The sequence below is a fragment of the Haliotis cracherodii genome, unplaced genomic scaffold (assembly GCF_022045235.1).
Source record: "Haliotis cracherodii isolate W230 unplaced genomic scaffold, xgHalCrac1.p SCAF_3, whole genome shotgun sequence".
NCBI lineage: Eukaryota > Metazoa > Mollusca > Gastropoda > Lepetellida > Haliotidae > Haliotis > Haliotis cracherodii.
In genome coordinates, this window is record NW_027266286.1 from 70,873,995 (window position 1) to 70,895,583 (window position 21,589).

The 21,589-nt window shown below is 40.1% G+C and overlaps 1 protein-coding gene across 1 annotated transcript; it reads right to left on the reverse strand.

Annotated features, from left to right (window-relative positions):
* On the reverse strand, positions 1-13,319 carry LOC139474178 (sterile alpha motif domain-containing protein 9-like). Its single transcript, XM_071257074.1, has 6 exons — positions 13,196-13,319; positions 11,731-12,041; positions 7,736-7,955; positions 7,538-7,584; positions 2,491-7,226; positions 1-2,007 (listed from the first exon to the last, which is right to left on the reverse strand). The coding sequence occupies exons 2-6, from the start codon at positions 12,035-12,037 to the stop codon at positions 1,933-1,935; spliced, it is 5,385 nt and encodes a 1,794-aa protein (XP_071113175.1). The 5' UTR covers positions 12,038-12,041; positions 13,196-13,319; the 3' UTR covers positions 1-1,932.
* Between the last annotated feature and the right edge of the window lie 8,270 nt (positions 13,320-21,589).

Consider the following 21,589-nt stretch of genomic DNA (forward strand, 5'->3'; position numbering starts at 1 on the left):
TCTGGTCTTAGAGGACTTGAAGAAGAAATGTTAACATGTATGAAGGAGTCACGCACAAAGAACAAGGCAACACGACATTAACGTTTAACTCACTTGAACCTCCAGTCCAGGTGAGCTAAACAAATACAGCACAGGCTGTTTACAATTACAGTTATCAAGTCTAAGAAACCTCTATCGCTCAATACATTTTGTTATAAGTATATATTCTCACAGCCAAAAGAAACGCGAATACCATACATGTTGGTTAATGTATGAAGACTTACTCATATTCAAGAGATATTAGATTGGTTTGATGCACAAACGAACGTACAGGTATGTTGTGTGAACCGATGCTCCTGAACGCATTACATGTGACGTCATAGATCCATGACTCGAGATGCACCATTTGTCTCGTGCAGGATTATCGTGTAATGTTTGGAAATCACGTGCAGCTTAAGAATATAGAAACATCTCTTCTCTGTATGTTTCGATGGATCGCGTTGCTTTTGTCGTTGAGTATATAACATACGACAACTGGAAAACAACATTATTCACAAGATCAACATGTAGCAATATACATCTTGTGATTTGTTAACATATTTATTCAACCAGTATGTATCTTTGCACAAGCATATTAATTCAGTAATAAAAAGATAAGAGAGTACTAAAAGAACTATTCCCACAAAATGAGTCATGCTATATTACAGCAAAAGAACCCAACAACATTGGACCGAACATTGATATCCTGGTGTGTGTGTGTGTGTGTGTGTGTGTGTGTGTGTGTGTGTGTGTGTGTGTGTGTGTGTGTGTGTGTGTGAGAGAGAGAGAGAGAGAGAGAGTGAGTGCATGTGCGTGTGTGCGTGTGTGTTCCCGAATATTCTTGAGAAATACAATTATGCTTCAAAATGAACAAAAAAGGAAATTGCCTGCCACGGAATTTAGACTGTTGCGAGAGCGAGTATGTGTGAGTGTATAAGAGTGAGTGAATGTGTGAGTGAGAGTGTGCGTGTGTGTATGCGTGTGTGAGTGAGTGCATGTGCGTGTGTGTGCGTGAGTGCGTGCGCGCGTGCGTTCGTGCGTGCGTGCGTGTGTGTGTGTGCGTGTGTTCCCGAATATTCTTGAGAAATAAAATTATGCTTCAAAATGAACAAAAATGGAAATTGCCTGCCACGGAATTTAGACTGTTCCAATGAGTTTTTCTTTAAAACAAATCCACCAGGCTTCTGGTCTTGTGGCTGTGAAATATATAAACTATGCTACACTTTGGTTGTTACATCATGATACATCATTGAATTACATCAATTCAATATATTCAAAAAAAAAAGGAGATATACAATGTACAAACTATATACAGACTATACCTAGTCCAAATATTTATCCAAATACAAATACAAATACACCAAAGATTCATTATCACAATACCTGGATTGTCTGGTCCAAACACGATTATTTACAGATTTACAGTCTGCCGTCTAGCTATAATATCGCCGGGTGAGGCGTTAAACAACAAACATAATTCCACGCAATCATCCACTCAACACCTCACCATCCAAACTACAGTAAACTACGGTTATAACGAACACAAAGGGACCCCTAATTTTATTTCATTATAACCGTAGTTCGTTATAAGCATATATACAGCATAACTACACCAAATGTTAGGGACAAAAAAGTAAGTTTGTTATATCCGTCAGTTCGTTATAAGTGTGTTCGTTGTAACCGTATTTCACTGTACAAACAAAAACATATCATCTATTCAAAAAGCAAAGCCAAACATCACTCAAAGTTGATAGTAAGGAATTTCTCAATGTCACTGTTAATAAATAATATACATACACGACCGATTGTGTATCATACTCAGTAGATCATACCATCAACAGACGATTGAGTCATTAGTCATCATCATGTCTTTAGTATCTGTCAGGTAGGAGCTCATGGGCAACATGAAGCCGTCTATTGCATCCCAAGTAGATCGTCCCTTTCTCGATAAAGACACTGAAGTTGCTTCTGGAGGACTTTTTTGATTGCCTGTAAAATTAGTAATAAAATATATTACATCAAGATAATTACCCAGTTTTAAATGTTCCACAAATGAAGAGAACATTTCTATATGAAGAGCAAAAGAAACGCAAGTCTGACACTTTTTTCAAGTTTTTGAGTGAGTGAGTGAGTATGGTTTTACGCCGCTTTTAGCAATATTCCAGCAATATCACGGCGGGGGACACCAGAAATGGGCTTCACACATTGTACCCATGTCGGGTATTGATCCCGGGTCTTCGGCTTGATGAGCGAACGCTTTAACCGCTAGGCTACCCGACCGCCCCATTTAATTCACAATAGCTCTAAAGTAAACGGTTTTAAAGGAAAGGCTTTTAAGTTAGTATGTAGACGTTAGTTCTTATATCATTGTGTCAATGTTAAAGAAAGGAGACTTTGATAAATGTGCTTTAGATTCGGCTGTAAAAGAGTGAGTAGCTACACATATTTACTAGATTCAAGTGTGATAATCACCCCTTTGTTTCTTCTTGCACCCTGCTTCGTCAACTTATCAAGTTTTGCCTCTTTCTCTGTTATACTCATCATGATGATTTCAAGGCTCTTTGGAACCAGTGGAGGAACACGTGTGGTTGGACCCCAATCTCTGCTTCCACTGGCTGAAGGCTGAGTATTTGGACATTCCTTGATTTCCTCATCAGTAACATCATATGCCTTTGGACCAGACCAGCCAAACCCCAAGACAAAGTATACATTCTTTTGCCATAACGACCGTTTTCGAATAGGTAGTGATGTGGGGATCGCTACAATGAACATATTCCCTCCTACCGATTTCAATTGCATGTTGATTTCCAGTCCCTCATTTAGGAGAACACCTTTCATTCGCTTCAGTCTATGCAAAGCTGTTGCTGTGCGCCAGACTCCATCTCCTATGTCTCCTTTTCCTTCATTTCTGCCATTTAGTTGCTCATAGTAAACTATACTCTCCATGTCTTGGCCTTTTCCAAGGAAGAAATAGGTTGCATCTTTTTTCCTGAAATGGCGGTTTCCATCTTTTTGTCTTGGGTGATTCTTGTAAAATGCTTCTTTCCATTGGCTGATTGCCTCCAAAAGTCTTGAAGATGAGCACAGGTTATACATGTGACGATCCTCCGTTGGCAAATGAAAAAGAACAAGATACAGAAAAGTCTCAAGGTGAGGCCGTGTTCCCTGTTGAATTTTACATTCATAAAGACTTTTGCTCCATTCTATCATCTGTTGGAAGCTTGCAAGTGTTTGTTCCTTATCTGCCACCCCATTGTATGCAATACATGTGTTCAAAATGGTCACAAAATCAAAAGCATTAGCTTGAGGTGATTTCACATTTTCAACCATTAACTTGAAAGCGCTGCAAAGCTTCATTCCACCTGTTGCCATGATCCGGAGAGCACTGGGTAGTGATGCAACCCCTAGCCTACTGGCGCGCCTTCTGCGAAATGCCATGGCATCTTCATTATTCATGCTATGGGGAACTCTATCAGTTCCTTCTCCAAAGAAACCATCAATATTTTCTTTGAAGCTGATAAGGAGCTCATTGTTTAGGTGTGAATCCTTTGGCATAATGTCGGCAGATGTCACACTTTTAAGCTGGTGAAATTCCTCATCAAGTCTTCGAAGAGCTTTTGTTGCATCATCTTGCATCTGTTTCAAATGCTCAATATCTGCTTCACCAACAAACTGAAACGTGTCGGGAACAAACTTTGCATTGACCAAGAATTTATGCATATCCTCCTTCCCTGTGTAACACTGAAACTTAGGGAAAGTACTCAGCAACAGTATGATGACCCTGATCTCTCCACAGTATCCTGCATTGTTGATAGCAGTAGTTTCATTTTCACTGAGCTGTTGCTCTTTTCTGAATGTCTCTATAGCTTTGAAGGCAATGCCAATTATACGTTTAGCATCATCCCCATTGATTTTGTTGGTATCTGTTTCTGAGTGTTGAACATATTCATCAAACAGCTGCTCCTTGTAAACCATTGCTAAAGTATCCCAGAGGTAGGAATTTCGGTACCACTTGTTTGTAGCAATCTTAGCAAAGCGTTCAGCTTCTGTCCAGTTTTTGCAATGGATGTAAAATCTAGCAATCTGTTGAGCAATGATTGCATCATCAGACATCTCAAATACCTTGATCATGAGGTTTACAGTTCCATCAATATCAACATCGTCAATGGCTGCCAAAACAAATGGTGAAAACCTTTCTTTTCTATCATCTTTTGAGCGACATCTTTTCTTGATGATGTTTCTGATAATGTACAGTAAACGTTCAGTATATGCAGAATCAACGAGAAACACATTAGAATCGAGTAGCTGGTTCATTATGTCAACAATAGTTTCTCCTAGCTTTTCCATAAGTTTCAAAAGAATTGCTTTAGCAAGGAGGCTATGTATGATGCGCAATGTCTGTTCTTTTGTCCCTTGACCAGCTGATCGTGATGATTTATTTAGGAGCACCCTCAATGGTGAACTTAAGCATGTCTCCCAACCTTTTTTCCTTGAATAGGTGCGTTGATTTCCTGTACTGATGATCATGCCGCACCTCTGTGGTGTTTGCATGAGTGGATCAAAGCAGGCCACGGGAACCGGAATGAAGTCAACATCATATGCATTTATGAGAGCAAGGTATTTTAGGACCCTTTGCTCTTTTTCATCTTTGATGTTATTGACGAGTGTACCAACTGTTCTGTGAATATATTCACTGTTGAAGTTTTCCTTCAGGATGTTAAAGGATATCAAGAGTTTGGGATCGACTTTTTTGTCATCTTTGAACCTCTTTTCTAGATCAGCATTTTTCATTTCAAACCAGGCAAGCTCCTTTGTGGTCAGTTCATGCTTGAGTAGTACTTTCCGGCTGTCACACTGGATTGGCAAATCAGCTCTTCGCTGGCAAACAAGAAGGACACAGAAAACAGATAGAATGCCATCCGATGATCTTGCTGCGATACGAGCTTTATCCTCCAGGACAGCATAGAGAAGGCATAATTTTTCATCATCATGGTTGTCAATCAAAACCAGTGGGGGATTGGGACTATCAAGATCCTCATAGCATCTCAGAGTAGCTATTTGTTCAGGTGTCTGGTCATTTATTTGCTTAACTTCACAGCATCTGTACTTGTCCTTCAGATCCCACAGTATCTGGCGAGCTGATGTGGTACCTCCTGCCCCTGGTTGGTGTAACAGTGTCACCACTGTTACTTTATTGTCAGTTTCTTTAGTAGTAGTAAGGGCGTCTGTTATTTGATTCATCAGACTTTCATGACAAGCTCTTTTAAGAACGTGATCTCCAGGAAACCAAAAATTCCACCAGTCTACTTCACCTCCCCTGAAGAAAATCTCCTCTACCTCACGTCTTTTAGCTTCTTTCTTCTTGGTATCATTCACAATTTCACTGTCGCTACACTGTTGTATGCTGAGAATGTCCAAATCGCACATATCCTCCTTCACTCTTTGCCGCAGAGAGCAATGCATACCCTTTGATGTTGGTAAAAGGCATGCAGATGGTTGTCTCAAATTTGTGACTTGACAAATGGCATCGTTAAGATGATTCCAAGGAATGCCAACAACACATCTCTCATTGAGTGATCCTGTATCAGCACAGTGACGTGCAATCATCTGTTCTTTCCAAAGATCAGCAATAGCGTCATTTTCAGCCAGTATTATCCACTGTTCTTGGAATTTAGTAAATATCTCATCTGCTGCCTCCAACATAACTTCATAATTCGATGAGAAAAGAAATACTAACACCAGTGCTCTTCCTTGGGGTATGCTATTATGATAAAATTGTATGGCCCCCCGAAATCCTTCAATGCGCTTTTGTTTCCACTCAAAGGGGCCAAAGGCATGCTTTCCCAGACATTCATAGCCATTACAAAATGTCCATGTGTTCAAGGAAGATGTTTGAAGATTCTCTAAAAATGCAGCATGCTTTTCTTTCTCAAGATTTTCTCCTCCGTTCTTATCAAAGTTGTCTGTTGTTAAGACCTGCATGACTCTCTCTTTGTTCATCACATAATGATAAAGGCCTTTAGTGTCACTTTCGGGATCAAAGTCAAAGATTGCTGTTGCATCTATATCTTTAACAAATGATAGATTTTCTTCTATGAAATTTGCTTCCATTTTGTCACCAAGAGGACTAAAAAACAACACAGGATAAACGTCATCTTCAAGTGTTTCTGCGCCACCAGTAAACAAATTGAGAAATTTTCTTCTCAGGTTTTGGGCAGGTCCAGGCGCCTGTGTCTTCGCTTCTTGGGTTTGACGTAAAGTTGTTAAATCCATTACAGTTTTAGATGTGAAGTGTACAAGATCTCTTCCATCATGCCTTTTTATTGTGCCATCTGTATATCGAAACAGTCTCTGTTTATTCTTCTTGCCAATGGGGAATTTTGAACTGATTAGAAACACTTCATGTTTTACAACATGACTTGTTGGAACAACATCTATTTCTACAACATAGCTGTGGTCGTCACTGTTATTCCTGTCAATGACCTCTACAAATGTTGGATCTCGTATTACTTTAGACACAATCTCATGATGCTTTTCTTCGAAGGCAAATTTTATTTTGCTCATGATTTCACTCCGACATTTTTCTCTGTCAAGAGTGTATCCAGCAACTTCTCCCGGCAGTACTTCAAGAGAGCCCTCTGGGCATATACCAAAGTAAATTGTGCCATTTATCCTGTCATTCATACATGCTGCAGCAAATGCAACTGTCTCATCTGCCATTTGCTGAATCATGACTGTAGGCTTTTGAATGTTAGCAAAATATTTGACCGGCTGCACCATGTTACCACTGCAGAATTCAGTGTTCACAACTCTTCCTTTCACATATTTGACCCATGGTTCTACTGGATGGTCAAACTTCCTTAATGTCTCTTGGTATGGGCATTCTCTCGGCTTGCAAGTGCTATCTGGTGACTCAATGACACTTTGTTCAGTGTTCGCGTTTTCCGTATCATGAGGTTGCGATTTAATGTTTGAAATGAGTAATGACAAGGCCCGCTTATGTCCAAATTTCAAGGAAGGGAAAAGTTCATTTATGTCTGTCTCCTTTAGTGAGAGGAACACTTCTCCGGTGATGCACTCGTCTTTGCATTTTGCTATGACGTCTTCCTTCTTGCCAACTGTAGGATGATTGTTGAGGAAATCACATAGACCATCAACTTGCATCAGTTTGACATTTTCTTTGGTCGGTGTTGATAAGAGGCGAGGTTCTAAAATATCGAAGATTTGTTCGTAAGAATGCTTTCAATACAGTTAATTATTTATTATTAATGGCGAAAGAGGGATTTATGATTACAAACACACATGCACATAATCACACACAGAGTAGACTCTCATCAGGTGGCAATTAGATGGACGGAGCCATCTTATAACTTACTTCTAGTTTACACAGTTTACTTGTTAATGTGTTTCTTTCACTGTAAGAAATGACAATTCAAGACGTCAAATATCAATCAGTGACATTAGGGTACATGTATTGTCTCTCACGTGTTTTGAAGTTTTTATTTGAATATTTACGTACTTGTAGGTGTCTGTGAAGGTCTTATTTGTAAATTTCTCAAATAGGGTCTTGGTAGGGTCAAGGAAAGATAACGAAAGACATAATGAAAAAACATAATGTAGAGCTGAGATGAACATCTATTTCTGATCTATTTGGAAAATTAACAAAATATTTTTGAAACAGCTTGTAAATTACATGACTTTACAATTCAAAGGATACATTTCCCTTTTTGAACGCTGTTGCCAAGTTGTGTCAGTGAACACTTGTGTGATGAGATCTCTGAGCTGTTTGTCACCCCAGTCATAGTTCACCCCTGCCGACGTCACACATTCCTTGATGACCGCTTTAACATCCGGCAGGGGACACGTCGAGCCTTTTCTGTTGATAAATCTATCAAGCAGGGCACCTCTGACGACATCTTCTGTTTGTGGTTGATCAGCTATGACGAAGAAATAAAAGATTGTGGCAAGTTAAATAACAATAGAATTGCTCCCTGTTTTAACAGCTCATTGTTGTATATGGCTTACGTGATAGTGAGTGAGTTAATTTGGTTTACCGCCGCTTTGAACATTATTTCGGTTAATATATGCACACCTACAAGGGTATGGTGCTAACAAACCTAGAATCACAATCAAGGAGAACCGGGATTCGAACCAACGGGCATAGGTTTCTAGCACGCCTAAGGGACGTCATTCTGCACAATATGTAACAATCGGCGACAGACTGACATTTCTGGTTTGCACACTGACAGAGGATACGGAGAACCTTCTCGGTTGATGACTCTATCAACCAGAGTTTCTCTGACGACATATTATGCTTGTGGTTGATCACCTATGACCACGTAATAGTTGTAAACGTCAAAGACCTACTTTATTTCTTGCTGTCCTCATCAAGCTGACATGTTTCAGAAATGGTGTTTGATTGTAACATTTTTTTCCAACAGAATGTTCCTTTATGTTAATGGGACCATTTTGAATTTGTATGTATTCTACGTGAAGTGTGAATTTACATGAAAATGTCACGAGGAAGGAATTCTTTGCAATATCCAGGTGCAAGTTAGGGGAATCGTGAGCAGCGATACTGTCCATTTTAAAACCGCATTACATTCAAACGTTTATTAACCAATATTTGTTCCTTGGATCAAAAACGTCATGCCACGACTCGCAACGTTGCCATTGGAGGCCTGGAGGCTGGGGAGTCTGAATCTGCTGTTGCACTTCATCTCCATGTTCACCAAGCACCATTTCTCGTGTTTGGGATTGATATCAGCAACACATTTCCACGCAAGATCGGCCCCGCAAACCCACGGCCATTCTGGAAACCAGATCCTGACCCATAGAACATTTGTTGGTCATCGATAGACAGGTACGCCTACGACAACCGCCTCCCTGGATGCTTCAGCAACTGCTACACATATTGCTGGACAATTTGGCTATGTCTCCACAAGCTTGGAAGAAACGATTTCTTCAATGCAGAGCAGTTTTGGAGGCACATGTTGGTTGAAATATACTGAACCAAATTAAAAACTTCACAATCCTAACATTTTAACATTTTGACCAGTTATCATTGTGGGCCCTTATTGTGTATTAAAACAGTAATGGCCACGTATTGTCTTCAGATAACACCTGTTTTTGTGCAGGTGAATCGATCAAAATCATGTGCACAGCACTATAGTGGCAAAAGTGTTTTTTCACGTGCAACTGGTCACGTGGCCATAATACCGCACGTGTTTTCAGCCATACTTGTTAGCAGTCATTAACAAAAAAAGAAAAACACAAGAAAACAAAAGTCTTTACGGCCATTTGTTATGCCACGCCTTTCAAATGTGCAACGTGAACGTGCCATCGGCATGTTGCAGACGGGAATGTCCGTAGCTGAAGTCGCAAAGACGATGGGTTGTATTCGACCGACTGTTTATGATAAACAGACGCATCTACAGCAAACGGGTACCACCGCTGATCGCCCTCGGCCAGGTCGACCACGTGTGACGTCACATGCAGAGGATCGTCAGATTGTCTTACGTCACCTCCGTAACCGATTTTTGACGGCTACATCAACCAGATTTGCTGATGGTAGGGCGAGGGTGTGGAGGCGCCGTCATGAACGTTACTCCCAGTGTTGTGTACAGGAAGTTGATAGATTTCGAGGCAGAAGTGTCATGGTGTGGGGTCCTTTCTGTGGCAATGCACATTCCAGGCTTCTTGTCATCCGTGGCAACCTCAACGCTGCTGCTTACCGTGACCAGGTACTGGCAACAGAACTTCTGCCTTTTATGGCAGCACATGGACCCGGTTTGATCTTCCAACACGACAATGCCAGACCCCACACAGCAATTTTGACAAGGAATTTCCTTCCGAATGCGGGAGTCAACGTCATGGACTGACCGTCAAGGTCTCCCGACCTCAATCCCATCGAACACGTCTGGGATGCTCTTGGCAGAAGTCTGCGCACTCTCCAGAACCAACCACAGAATTTGCAAGATCTTGGCACCATTTTGCAGCAACAATGGCGTCGTCTTCCCAATCATGTGTTCACAAGCATGACAAGGGCTATGCGGAGGCGTTGTGTGGCAGTTGTCAACGCACATGGTGGCCATACACGCCACTGAACTTGTGTGCCATCAGATTCTGGTGCTTGGGATTTATAATGTTGATGTTATTACCGAATACAGTGGGTGCTTGGAACAAATTATGGTTACCATCGTTAATTAAAATCCTTCTTTGGACATTAATGATTAAAAATTACCTTCTCTGATTCATTTGTCCGTTTTATATCATATATGGGATTACTTTTAAAAATGTGAAGTTTTTAATTTGACTCAGTATAGTTACTGAGAACACACGCCCACTTGTCAAATGACATCAATACTGACTAAATTTGTATTCCGACTTTCTTGTTGTATATGTACTATGGCTGCAAATGATATTGTATTAAAGTGGTTTCAGGTGAACAATGTAATTACCATTGCATGTCTCTTTTACGGGTGCCACCGGTGGGGCAGAGATGTCCTATGAATATGGAAAGGGTTTTGTCGCTTTTATTTACCTTGAACACAACATCTAAAAATATGGGAAAATTCACCTATGGGTTTCTATTGTGGGAGAGCATATAACCGGGAGTATAACTAAACTCATTCTTTTAATTTGATTAAAATCACAACCCATTTTACAAGTTCAAACCTGTGCAAGTAACAATACAGCAATGTGCTGTCATATACCGCTTCAACTGACCAATGAACATTGAGAATCGATAAATTAACACATGCCAAAGTATGTATATAGATTTGTGTGTGTGCGTGTGTGTGTGTGTGCATGTGTGTGTGTGTGCATGTGTGTGCATGTGTGTGCGTGTGTGTGTGTGTGTGTGTGTGTGTGTGTGCAGGTGCAGGTGCGTGTTATCTATTTGTGACACTTGTGTTAGATATGACCTATACTTGGTTATTGTAGGGACGTTGCCCTATAATCTGCCAGCTGCCGTAAGTTAATATGTCACGCTCGTGTGTGTACATGTTTCAAGCTATCCTTTGTAGCATTTGGCTACGCACTGCTCTCTTAACACTAGAAAACAGTTGCACGCATACATACAATAGTGATCACGCGCACCATGACAACACAACACAACCCGTTCAAACATGAGCAGGTAACACAACACCATGTGCTGCCGAATTTCTTCCGTTAAGGGCGTATGTAATTACTCATATAGTTTCCTTTTCGTACTTATGCACTGTCATTTCGAGTGCCTCGGGTTCGCCGTTGTTATAGTTGAGACGGGTGCCTTAAGTTTGTCTGCTGGTATGAAATATGGGACTTTAACAGCCCAGTATCGTCGGCCCTAAAGACGTATTGCATTAAATGTCAACCTATCGTCGAGCCTAAACGGTTCTGCAGAATGTCGTCCCTGAGGCGTGTCAGAAACCTATGATCGTTGTTTCGAATCCCTGTTCGCTCTGTTCATTACACCTCCGCGGCTAGGTCATAGAGCGTCTGCCCAGAGAGCGGAAGGTCGGGGGTTGTCTACCTGCCTAAGGCTCGCTCGGCATTCATTGGATAAAACATGGACTAGTACACACACGACTTTCCACATTGAGCTCAAATGTGGTATAACTGAAAATACTGAATTAATGTATAAAGCGACGTTACATCAAACCCAGTCATTCACTTTAAAGATGCTCATGTGTTTATCACCTAGCTGAAGTTTATCTCCAAAGGACTTACCTTCTAAACAGGCATCTTCATCGGGAGTAGCTGCAAGTTTCTCCTCTATGTGCGGCTGGATTTCTCTTACAATGTCACAGAAACGTTTATACGCGTTCAGATTTTGTGGTTTTCGTTTCAGCGTGAACAGTAGTCTTTCAACCTTTTCAGGTTCAGGAGAAATACTTTTGATTAGTTTATACTCGCTGTCGTTCAGTGTGCCATTTTGGAACAGGCCGTTAAGGATGTCACCGCCATCTTCCAACTGAAGCTCACTTTTAAGATAGACCCAATTCTTCATTATCCTGCGCCATTCCTTGGAATCCATATTCCTGAAATATGACCTCGATCAGTTATTCATGTAAACTAATGACATGGTAGGGTGGACGATCCAGTTCTTGATTACTATTGTAGCAATGTTTCCGTTTACTTTATAACATCGTTATGAAGCAACTGAAAATTTGAGGTTAGTGTCCAAAAGAAGTTCAAATTATCTAATGTTATGTGGTAGTATACATTGTAATTCAGTTATAATGATTGTTACTGTTGTGGCTAGGTTTTGTTGTCCACGGCTCGTAATTTAGAGTTACCTTCTAAATGCCATCCAATGATCTTGTTAATCATTCTGTTTAAACTTTCAGGATCGAGACATCGTGTGATTCCAGATACAGATATAAAACATATGTAACCGATATTTCTTAAATTATATATTTTCACCGTTCTCGCCCATGAGGTTTTCAAAGCATATAGCGACGACTCGATTTACATTTTACATCATACCACAAAACAAACTGGAATTCACAAACGGAATAGTCTCTTATCAAAATGTACTATCACCTTTTGAATTCGGCCTATCGTCTGCTTAAGGTCTAATTTGCATGATTTGCATCAAACATGAATTAAAACGATCTTTTCCGCATTTGCCTATTTTAATTATTTTTTTTAGCAAATGTAGTTGCGTGTTTATCACATCGATATATCTCGATAGTTCCTTATAGTCTTAACATTTCCAGGAAATGTTCCCAAGAAATCTGACCTAATTACACAACGCAACAATCTATTGTGAAGTCGGCCCAGGTTACGTTTATCAACGTTGTTTGTAGATAACTCGACTGTGTTTTCGGTGTATAGCAAGACCGACAGTAGATTTTATCAAAAAAACCTCATTAAACCTCACATCTACGGGGAACAAACAATACAAATATAACCACAGCATGTTTATATCCGTAATTTGCTCAGTTCTATTAAAACTTGGTAAGATATTCATATAGTGCTCGGTCATTGAGTGTATTGATGTTAATATACCATGCTAACAACAAACACATTTGGGCATTAGATTATACCTTCTATCGAGATCTCATTGTCATGTTTAACTCTATTTGGTAACTGACAGATTAAGAAAACAAATGAGCAACGATGCAAGATGTCCGGGCACGATGACACACATTCAGCCACAATTGTAAGGCGACACACCCGGTTATACTACCTTCTTTCCACCCGTCTGTCTGTCAGGTTTGTGTCCTGTCCAGTAAGATGTCCATTTGTAATCGGACAACCACTCGGTGTATATTCTCCAGTGTTATGGCTCACTCAGCCTATCCGAGTGTCGTTCCAGCTAAAGAGATCTACTTCTTGGAAACTATGTTACGCAATCAGTCATGTATTTATAACTGTGATGTTTAGCCAAACCCCATAACGTGTACAAACGTGTAGAAGTCGCGCTGATTATAAAGAAGTCCTATCTCTCAGTGTGCACTTCTCGCGTTACTTCACTTCAGTCCGAGAAGACATTAGGGACCAGTTCAAAGGTTCGATGTCGGATATAAAACTTAATTCCTTAAGCTTTGAGGCATAAAAATACTTTAATTCAGAAAATGTTGCAGTCCGGAGTTTCGTAACCATTTCCGGGCTGTTGAACTCGCCTACAAATGTAGTTCCCTAAATCCTAAACCTAAAAAATCCAATGACAAATTAAATTGTGTTTGAATATGCTATATAGTCCAACTAGACAATCTAGAACGCAAATCCCTTATCTAGTATTACCCTATCTGTTTGCATAATGTGTGAGCGGCCATATTGCTTACCTTACATCCACCCTGCTTGTGAATGCTGTTAGTTATCCAAGTAACATATGTATGTAATACAACACTAGTATATCGATATTCCCATGTCCTCTTGTGTTAAGACTGAACGTTCGACCTACTTTCCAGGTAACGTGCTGTGTTCAAGTTCCAGGAAAGAGGTTACGTACCCGAGCCAGTGTTATGTAATCTATCCGGGTGTCACGCGCTTATCAGTCACAGCGCTGTGTTGAATAAGGATTATAATTGAAGTATTTGTCGTGCACAAATTCATTATCAATATACTAGAAAACAAGTTTCTTCTCTACGCTTACACTACCTGAGTTACCTGACACTCCGTGATACACGATGATTCCTCACCCGTCATTACTTTCTAAACAGTAAAATTGCTGACGACAGCATATTCTTCTCTCTCTTTATTAACAGTGTGTACCCTTTCCACGAAAGAAAAGCAGGCCAGACAACGGTAATTCTGCAGAGGAAAGAGTTACCTCCCTTATACCACTTGCGCAATAAACAGGCCAGCCTCGCCTCTCAGCATGAGTTCTACATGGGGAAGTAAGAATTATGCAGGAAGCGTGTCATGATACGGATATCACATCGTTATAAATAATTACTGTCCTTATCTTACAAATTAAACCGAGGTGCAAAAAAAACTATATCTCTCAGTTAATTTTATTATGTGTCTCAAGTGAGCGATATCATGTCCAAAAATGAACAGTGGTGGCGTTTAGTCAGCACTCAAACATCTACATGGTTTTATTTAAAAAATATAATTTCATTGAAAAATTTAAAAAACCTTTTCGGAGCATCCTTTGCAAATTCATGTGTTACCCCAGTCTTCATTGAACCAATTTATTTTTTACACAAAATTACCCATCTACAAGCTGCTGCAGGAATGAGTGATGAATAAATAGATGTAATCAAATTTAACAACAGTTCTTTCAATTTTCAATTACATAAAAAACAACCTCAGTATTCAGTATCATTATCAAGGTGAATTTGACACATCGTAAATTGATTGATCGTACTTGGCATGGTTTTTAATTAGAGTTAGCAAAACCACAATAACATTTCATTGTCAACTCTTGGACCTATCATTTGACATTCGGGGGGAGGGGGGTGATTTGTTTGAAGAAGATAAAACACCCTGCCCTTGATGCTTCAGTCAGTATTAAATGTCAACTACCTATATACTTGGAACATACTGAGAACAACTGACTGGAATACATTCATGTATTGATTGCGTGCGTGCGTGCGTGCGTGAGCGAGCGAGAGTGAGTTTGTGGCTATATACTGCTCAGGGAAAAGAAAACTAAAACTCCATTTCTCCTTTGTGTATATCCGGATTTTGCAGTTCCAAGTTTACAAATTGGTCTGCTATTCCTCATCAAGGGATCCCAAAATGAGCTACAACTAAATATAGACCACACATTAGTATACAGCGCTATGTACATAGTGTCATATGTAGACCTGTCCTTGCCTTGAGCGCGTTTAACTCCCGCCACTACATCGGTATCTTTGTGAAATGCGAAACATAGAGTTACTCCCCTTTGATCGCATTGGGACACATGCTCTTCAAGAAGATATTTAATAAGTGGAAACAATTAATCGAACAAAGAAGATAAAATCCACACAAGTATACCTTCAAACAATATAGTGGTTCTCAAGGTGACTATCAAGATATACTATTTACCTACAATGTATGAATGTATGTATGTGGTGTGTGTGTGTGTGTGTGTGTGGATGGATGGATGGATGGATGGATGGATGGATTTATTCGAAATCGATAACTCGCATTTATTTGCCGAGGCACGCATTGTTATTATCTAAATGATGTTTCAAAACAAAGGCCGCAGTGATATTACTGGAATATTGCTAAAAGTGGTGAAAAACCATACTCACATAAACCAAAAGAGCAAGGTTATCTGTAGCCCTATCTCGTCACGATGCCGATGTGACGTTAGATATTAACTCACTCACTCACTCACTCCCAGCAGCCCTGTATTGAAGTTGGAACAGGACACGCAGCCTGGGGTTTCAAATGTCATGTTTAGCAGTAGTAAATCTACAATTAACCGGGCTCTACATTGAAAACACGATGTGCTTATCTCCATTCTACCATGCGTAAATAAAACGTGAACTGTCTAGTGTTACCTGAGATGTAGAGTAAAGCTGCATTGGTCAAAGTCATAGACGAATATCATCATATTATTTCTTTTGTCCTTTTGTCCTTCTTGAACAACTGGTCATGCCGCAGGTTAGCATTGTTGTGTATGTACTGTGCCTGATCCAATTAAACTTCAAATATATGTCGGGCGGTCGGGTAGCCTAGTGGTTAAACCGTTAGCTTGTCACGCCGAAGACCTGGGTTCAATTCCTCACATGGGTACAATGTGTGAAGCCCATTTCTGGTGTCCCCCACCGTGATATTGCTGGAATATTGCTAAAAGCGGCGTAAAACCGAACTCACTCACTCAATATATGTCAAGCTCCAAGCAAGTAGAAATGAACTTTACTCTCTCTTGCTCTCTGTATGTCGGTAAATGTAGCCTAACGACCCATGTTTTCATTTGATTTCATGACGTGTAGAATACATACAACAAACTTATATATGTGCTATTATCGATATATCATTCCTGAATGGGAGATGTGGCTCCGAACTGGTATTAGGCGATTTCACATTCATAGACCCTTCTGGGTCAGTTGACCATATTATTGTGTCAATCTCATTAAAATCAGATCTTAGTTCTCGCTACCGCTACACAAAGATCTCAGGACATCCCGTTGCGGGTCATGTCAGAACGACCTTTCATCTGACCAATCAGAACATCGCTTATCAGATCATGAACGCGACAGTTGGGATGTGATTTTTGATCGGGCAACCTCGAAAAAACACACACAGGGTATACCGACCGACAGTTATGAGCTTTATGTCTTTATTCATACAATCTAGACCATCTATTAGCCATTCCAGAATGTTCTTTTGTTCAGTTTGTAATTTTTTTATCGAGTATATGTCAAAATATGTTTCGAAGCGTAGTCGCCAGTTTGAAGCTCGTGCCGTTAAGCTTGATTAAGCTGCCTTCTGATTGGCTATTGTCGACTCATTGTTAGTCATCCCATTGGTCGGTCAAAGTTCGCGAAAGGTCGGTCTGACGTGACCCGTAATGGGATGTCCTCAGATCTTTGTTTTGCGGTAAGAGATTGTTATTGTGTCAAACTCTCTTTACAACAACTGCAAACACTTTAAAATAGTACCACGAGCAGATTCATTGCAATTACCGTTAAAATGTTCATTACAAGCACGTGATTCCGGGACACCGAACGGTCCAACAGATGATTGAACATTGAACATTGAAGACGAAGTGCATTTTCTGATAACTTGCAATCGTTATTCGGATTTAAGAGTATGTCTTGTGAACCGTGCCTCTCTTATTAACCCAAACTTCATATCTTTATCTCCTATAGATCAGACCGTGCGTCCGTTCCACAAAGCTATCGTAGCGCTAAGATGATCGTAACGCCCATATTTTAACATAGACTTACGACAGCCGTAACTCTAAGATCGCTTTGTGCAAGTGGGCCCATCTTCATTATGCAGTATGATTATTCATCACATTCTGTGATTGCAAACATGAACATGTTCAAGCGTACACTTTATGACCGTAAATAATGACTCAACTACATTGCTTTATTAACATCTCATGTTTTTAACTATTTGAATATCTTTATTTATTATGCCTCACAGTGAGATTGGCCAATCAGAGAACTACTAACCCCATATGAACCCGTATACCGTCAGTAAAAATCCAAGATGGTTGTTACTGACCTAATATGAGACCGTATACCGTCAGTAACAGCCATTTGGGATTTTCCAACACCCACCTCACATATTTCACATGGAAATTCTAGTACCAAAATTCATTATTTGACACTGTTTTGTGTTTTACTATCATTTAATTTGATGTGCAAAGACGTTAATGTTTTTTTGGATCACGTTCATGACTTTAATAAAGATTATATAAAGTTAGAATTATCAACAAGGCTTGGCCTCTGAGGTTTGAAGAGTAGTCTCCCTTTGACCCTTAACGTCTTAGGTTGTAAGTGGTAAGTTTTGAGTTTTAAGTTTCGACATGACATGTGCGACAAAGATACCAAACAGTGTAAACCTTTCGGCATATTAAATTCTTTATGGTATTTATTCTGCTTACCTAATATGACACCGTATACGGCAACCATAACTAAAAATATGTAATATATGCTGCTCGGGGGAATTTGGAGCGCGCCCGATTCGATCATGTGTCTATGGTTAATCTATTATTCCAAGGCATATAGACTATTAGTGGGGCGGTTAAGGCTAAAATTGTGCACTTTGAGTTAAAAGCACCAAATTTGGCACACTTATACATTGAACCGTTCCGAACATTCCAAGTTCAGTTACCGAATTTTAACCAAGTTCATGCAGTCCAATATATTCCCCAGATCTGCCTTACGGAATACAGATCTTGCTTCAAATGAATGAATATTAGTACCAAAAACGTATACATTCAGTAAAGCATTACTTGGAATTGTTTTTAAGCCAGATTTGATTGAAATGATTGCAATGAACAAATGATACTGATATTGTGGACAAACATTTGACATTTTTTGAAGATTAGGTCATCTTGGATTTTCCTCGCCACCAGTGGGCGCTGCATAATAGATTTGAATTATATACAACATTGACGCAATTTATTTTATATAAATGACTAAAATTGACAAAATAATGATGATACATTGAATATAAATTGACGTCATAAGCGATTTTAACCATTTTGGCGGCCATCTTGGATTTTCTACCACCGGGTGGCGGTCCTGAGGTGGATCCATATCTAGAATTGTTCGGAATGTTTCAATGTATAAGTGTGCCAAGTTTGGTGCTTTTAAGCCAAAGTGCACAATTTTGACCAAAATCCGGCCTTAACCGCCCCACTATATGGTCATATGGGGGAATCGGGTGATTGTTGGCTTTCTCTTTGTAGTACATGGGGGCTGTCGGGTAGCCTAGTGGTAAATGCGTTCGTTCGTCACGCCGAAGACCCAGTTTCGATTCCCGACATGGGTACAGTGTGTGAAGCCCATTTCTGGTGTCCCCCGCCGTGATATTGCTGGAACATAAAAGCGGCGTAAAACCATACTCACTCACCCACTCACTTAGTAGTACATATCATTTATACAGGTAACATGTCCCATGTTATTTTGGCACTAAGTAGTGCTTCTAATATTTTAAACCGTAATACGGTAATTAGTGTCTTGTTTGGTTGTTTGTTGTTTAACGCCGCACTCAGCAATATTCCAGCTATATGACGGCGGTCTGTCAATAATCGAGTCTGGACCAGACAATCCAGTGATTGTCATCATGATCATCGATCTACGCAATTGGGATTCGATGACATGCATCAACCAAGTCAGCGAGCCTGACCATCCGATCCCGTTAGTCGCTTCATACGGCCAGCATGGGTTGCTGAAGACCTATTCTACCCCGGATCTTCACGGGTCTATTAGTGTCTAGTGGGACCCAGTCGGCCTGGCGCGTATACCGTTTATTGTGATATTTTAACACTTTCCTTTTCTTTCTTCTGTAACGAAAGATATTCTGATGATAGTTAACAAAAATGTATTCTAAATGCTGCTTTGTATAAACCTGTGAGGCATTATATGCATGTGCGTTTTGTCAATTATTATAACCTCTATTTTAACAAGTTCAACCTTACAACTGAAACACGTCAGTAAACCAACAATTTTTTCACTGTTAAAAACTCAAAACGTCATACTGTGGTGCTTAGATTGTTACTTAAATCATCAAGGACTTCCATGTAATTGACATAAACTTTGTGTTTTAAGTTATTTAGATGTTGCCACGTCATATTTCATAATTTCTTCTTCCAAATCAAGTGTTAATGATTAATTAACATCTTTACAAATAAACAAAATAAATATCTGATGAAACGTTGAAAGGATATTTACTGATTCGAATAATGGTCGTCTAAGGCGCCGCGATTCGGTGTGCAGAGTTGCGTCCCTTGGCTGCGCCAGAAACCTATGATTGTGGGTTCGAATCCCGGTTCGCCCCGATTATGTTTCTAGGTTTGTCAGCACCATACCCGTACTCGTGGGTTTCACCGAAGTGGTAAACGTCTGAGACTTGCATCTCTTCGGGCTTTCCTCCCACATTAAGTTGACACGATATGATATAACTGGAATACTGTTAAAAGCGGCGTTAAGCACAACTCACTCACTCTAAAGTATGGAGCAGGCCTTATTTAGTTCAGGGAGGCTATTGTACATGCAGGACCCCAAAGCACTAAAACAGCTGTCGCGTGTAAGTTCAGTGACAAGGACACGATATAACTGTCAGTAGCGACATTAAACGTTCTAATCCGTCACAGCCAGGTCATCTTGCCTCTGAGACGTCCCAAACTCGCTACGCCGCTTGACAGGCTCAGCAGCTGATAGGATGGAATAAACACAACGATGATGAGGACGCGGTTATCTATAATACACCAAAATGGTGACGTCATCTGTCGCCATGTTGGCGTCAGTTACGTATGTGGATTAATGCCATATGCCATCCTGTACAGCGAGGTATTGTGATGGCTCCATTAATTCTCCACAGCGACAAATGAATTAATCGGTACATTGTAGAGGAAAGGGTGACGAAATTCTCCAAAACCCATCCTCAAATATCAAAATAGTTTTTAAATGTGACAATTCTCTTATTAATATTTACTAAATAATTTGATGATATGACGGCAAGGTTTGACCAACGCAACATGAAAATATAATACACACACTGATTTCAATGTGTTTTATCTTTAGAAATATAATCAATCATGCTCTTTCTACGAAGGTTTCAAAGAGCCTTATACACTTTTGCTCAAAATTTGTTTGATGAAGTTTGTAAAGTTTTCAACGGTTTATGGTTGGCAGCTGGAGGACATTTCCAAATGTGACGCATCAGTGACAAAAACGATGTCCAATGCAATTCCCTTATTTTCACTTGTACCATATGTTCCCGTGTTTTTCTAGGTAAACTTGCCTTTGCATGTGTTTGTGACGGAGCAGGATACGATCACCTTTTCGCGAACACCCAGTATCATCACTATTTGATAGTGATTCAAACACACATGCTCATAATAGAGCCGGAATCGTACAATTGACAGGTTGCTTATGACTATGAAAAGGTTTTGCGTTTTATTTCCTCTCAACAAGCTACGCTATCCGAACCACTTAACATTTAAAGTGACAAAAATACATCTAAACCCTTATTTTGCTGTTATGAAGAGAAACGTGAGGACACCAAGATCACATGGGAAACTCAGCCATTAATAAACATAAGAAAGAGAATTTATGGATGTCAACTTTATTATGAGGAAACACAACGTTTCGAAGTATATGCTTACTCCATTCACCTGAGACCGCCTCCGTGGTCTAGTGGTAGAGCGTCCGCCCGGAGAGCGGAAGGTCCGCGGTTCGATCCCCGGCCGCGTCATACCAAAAGACGTTAAAAGATGGTACTTGTTGTTACCCTGTCTGGCGTTCGGCATTAAGGGGCTAAAACAAGGACTGGTCGGCTCGGAGTCAGTGTCTGAGTGGGGTATTCATGTTAAACTGCGGCATGGTATCTCAGTGAGCTAGCACTATAAATCGGTATCAGTCCGGACTAGTACAAGCAGCCACACAAACACACACACGTACATGCACGTCGCTATATAAGTGCAAAAATCTTGGACGCGACGTTAAACCCCATTTCACCT

What these genes read in the sequence shown, in the direction of transcription:
- LOC139474178 (XM_071257074.1), bottom strand. Translation starts at nt 12,037, where the DNA reads ATGGATTCCAAGGAATGGCGCAGGATAATGAAGAATTGGGTCTATCTT. An exon ending in TGAAGATGCCTGTTTAGAAG is followed by an intron (nt 7,956 to 11,730) that starts GTAAGTCCTTTG and finishes TCTTCGTCATAG; the next exon opens with CTGATCAACCACAAACAGAA. An exon ending in ACCTTCACAGACACCTACAA is followed by an intron (nt 7,227 to 7,537) that starts GTACGTAAATAT and finishes TCGATATTTTAG; the next exon opens with AACCTCGCCTCTTATCAACA.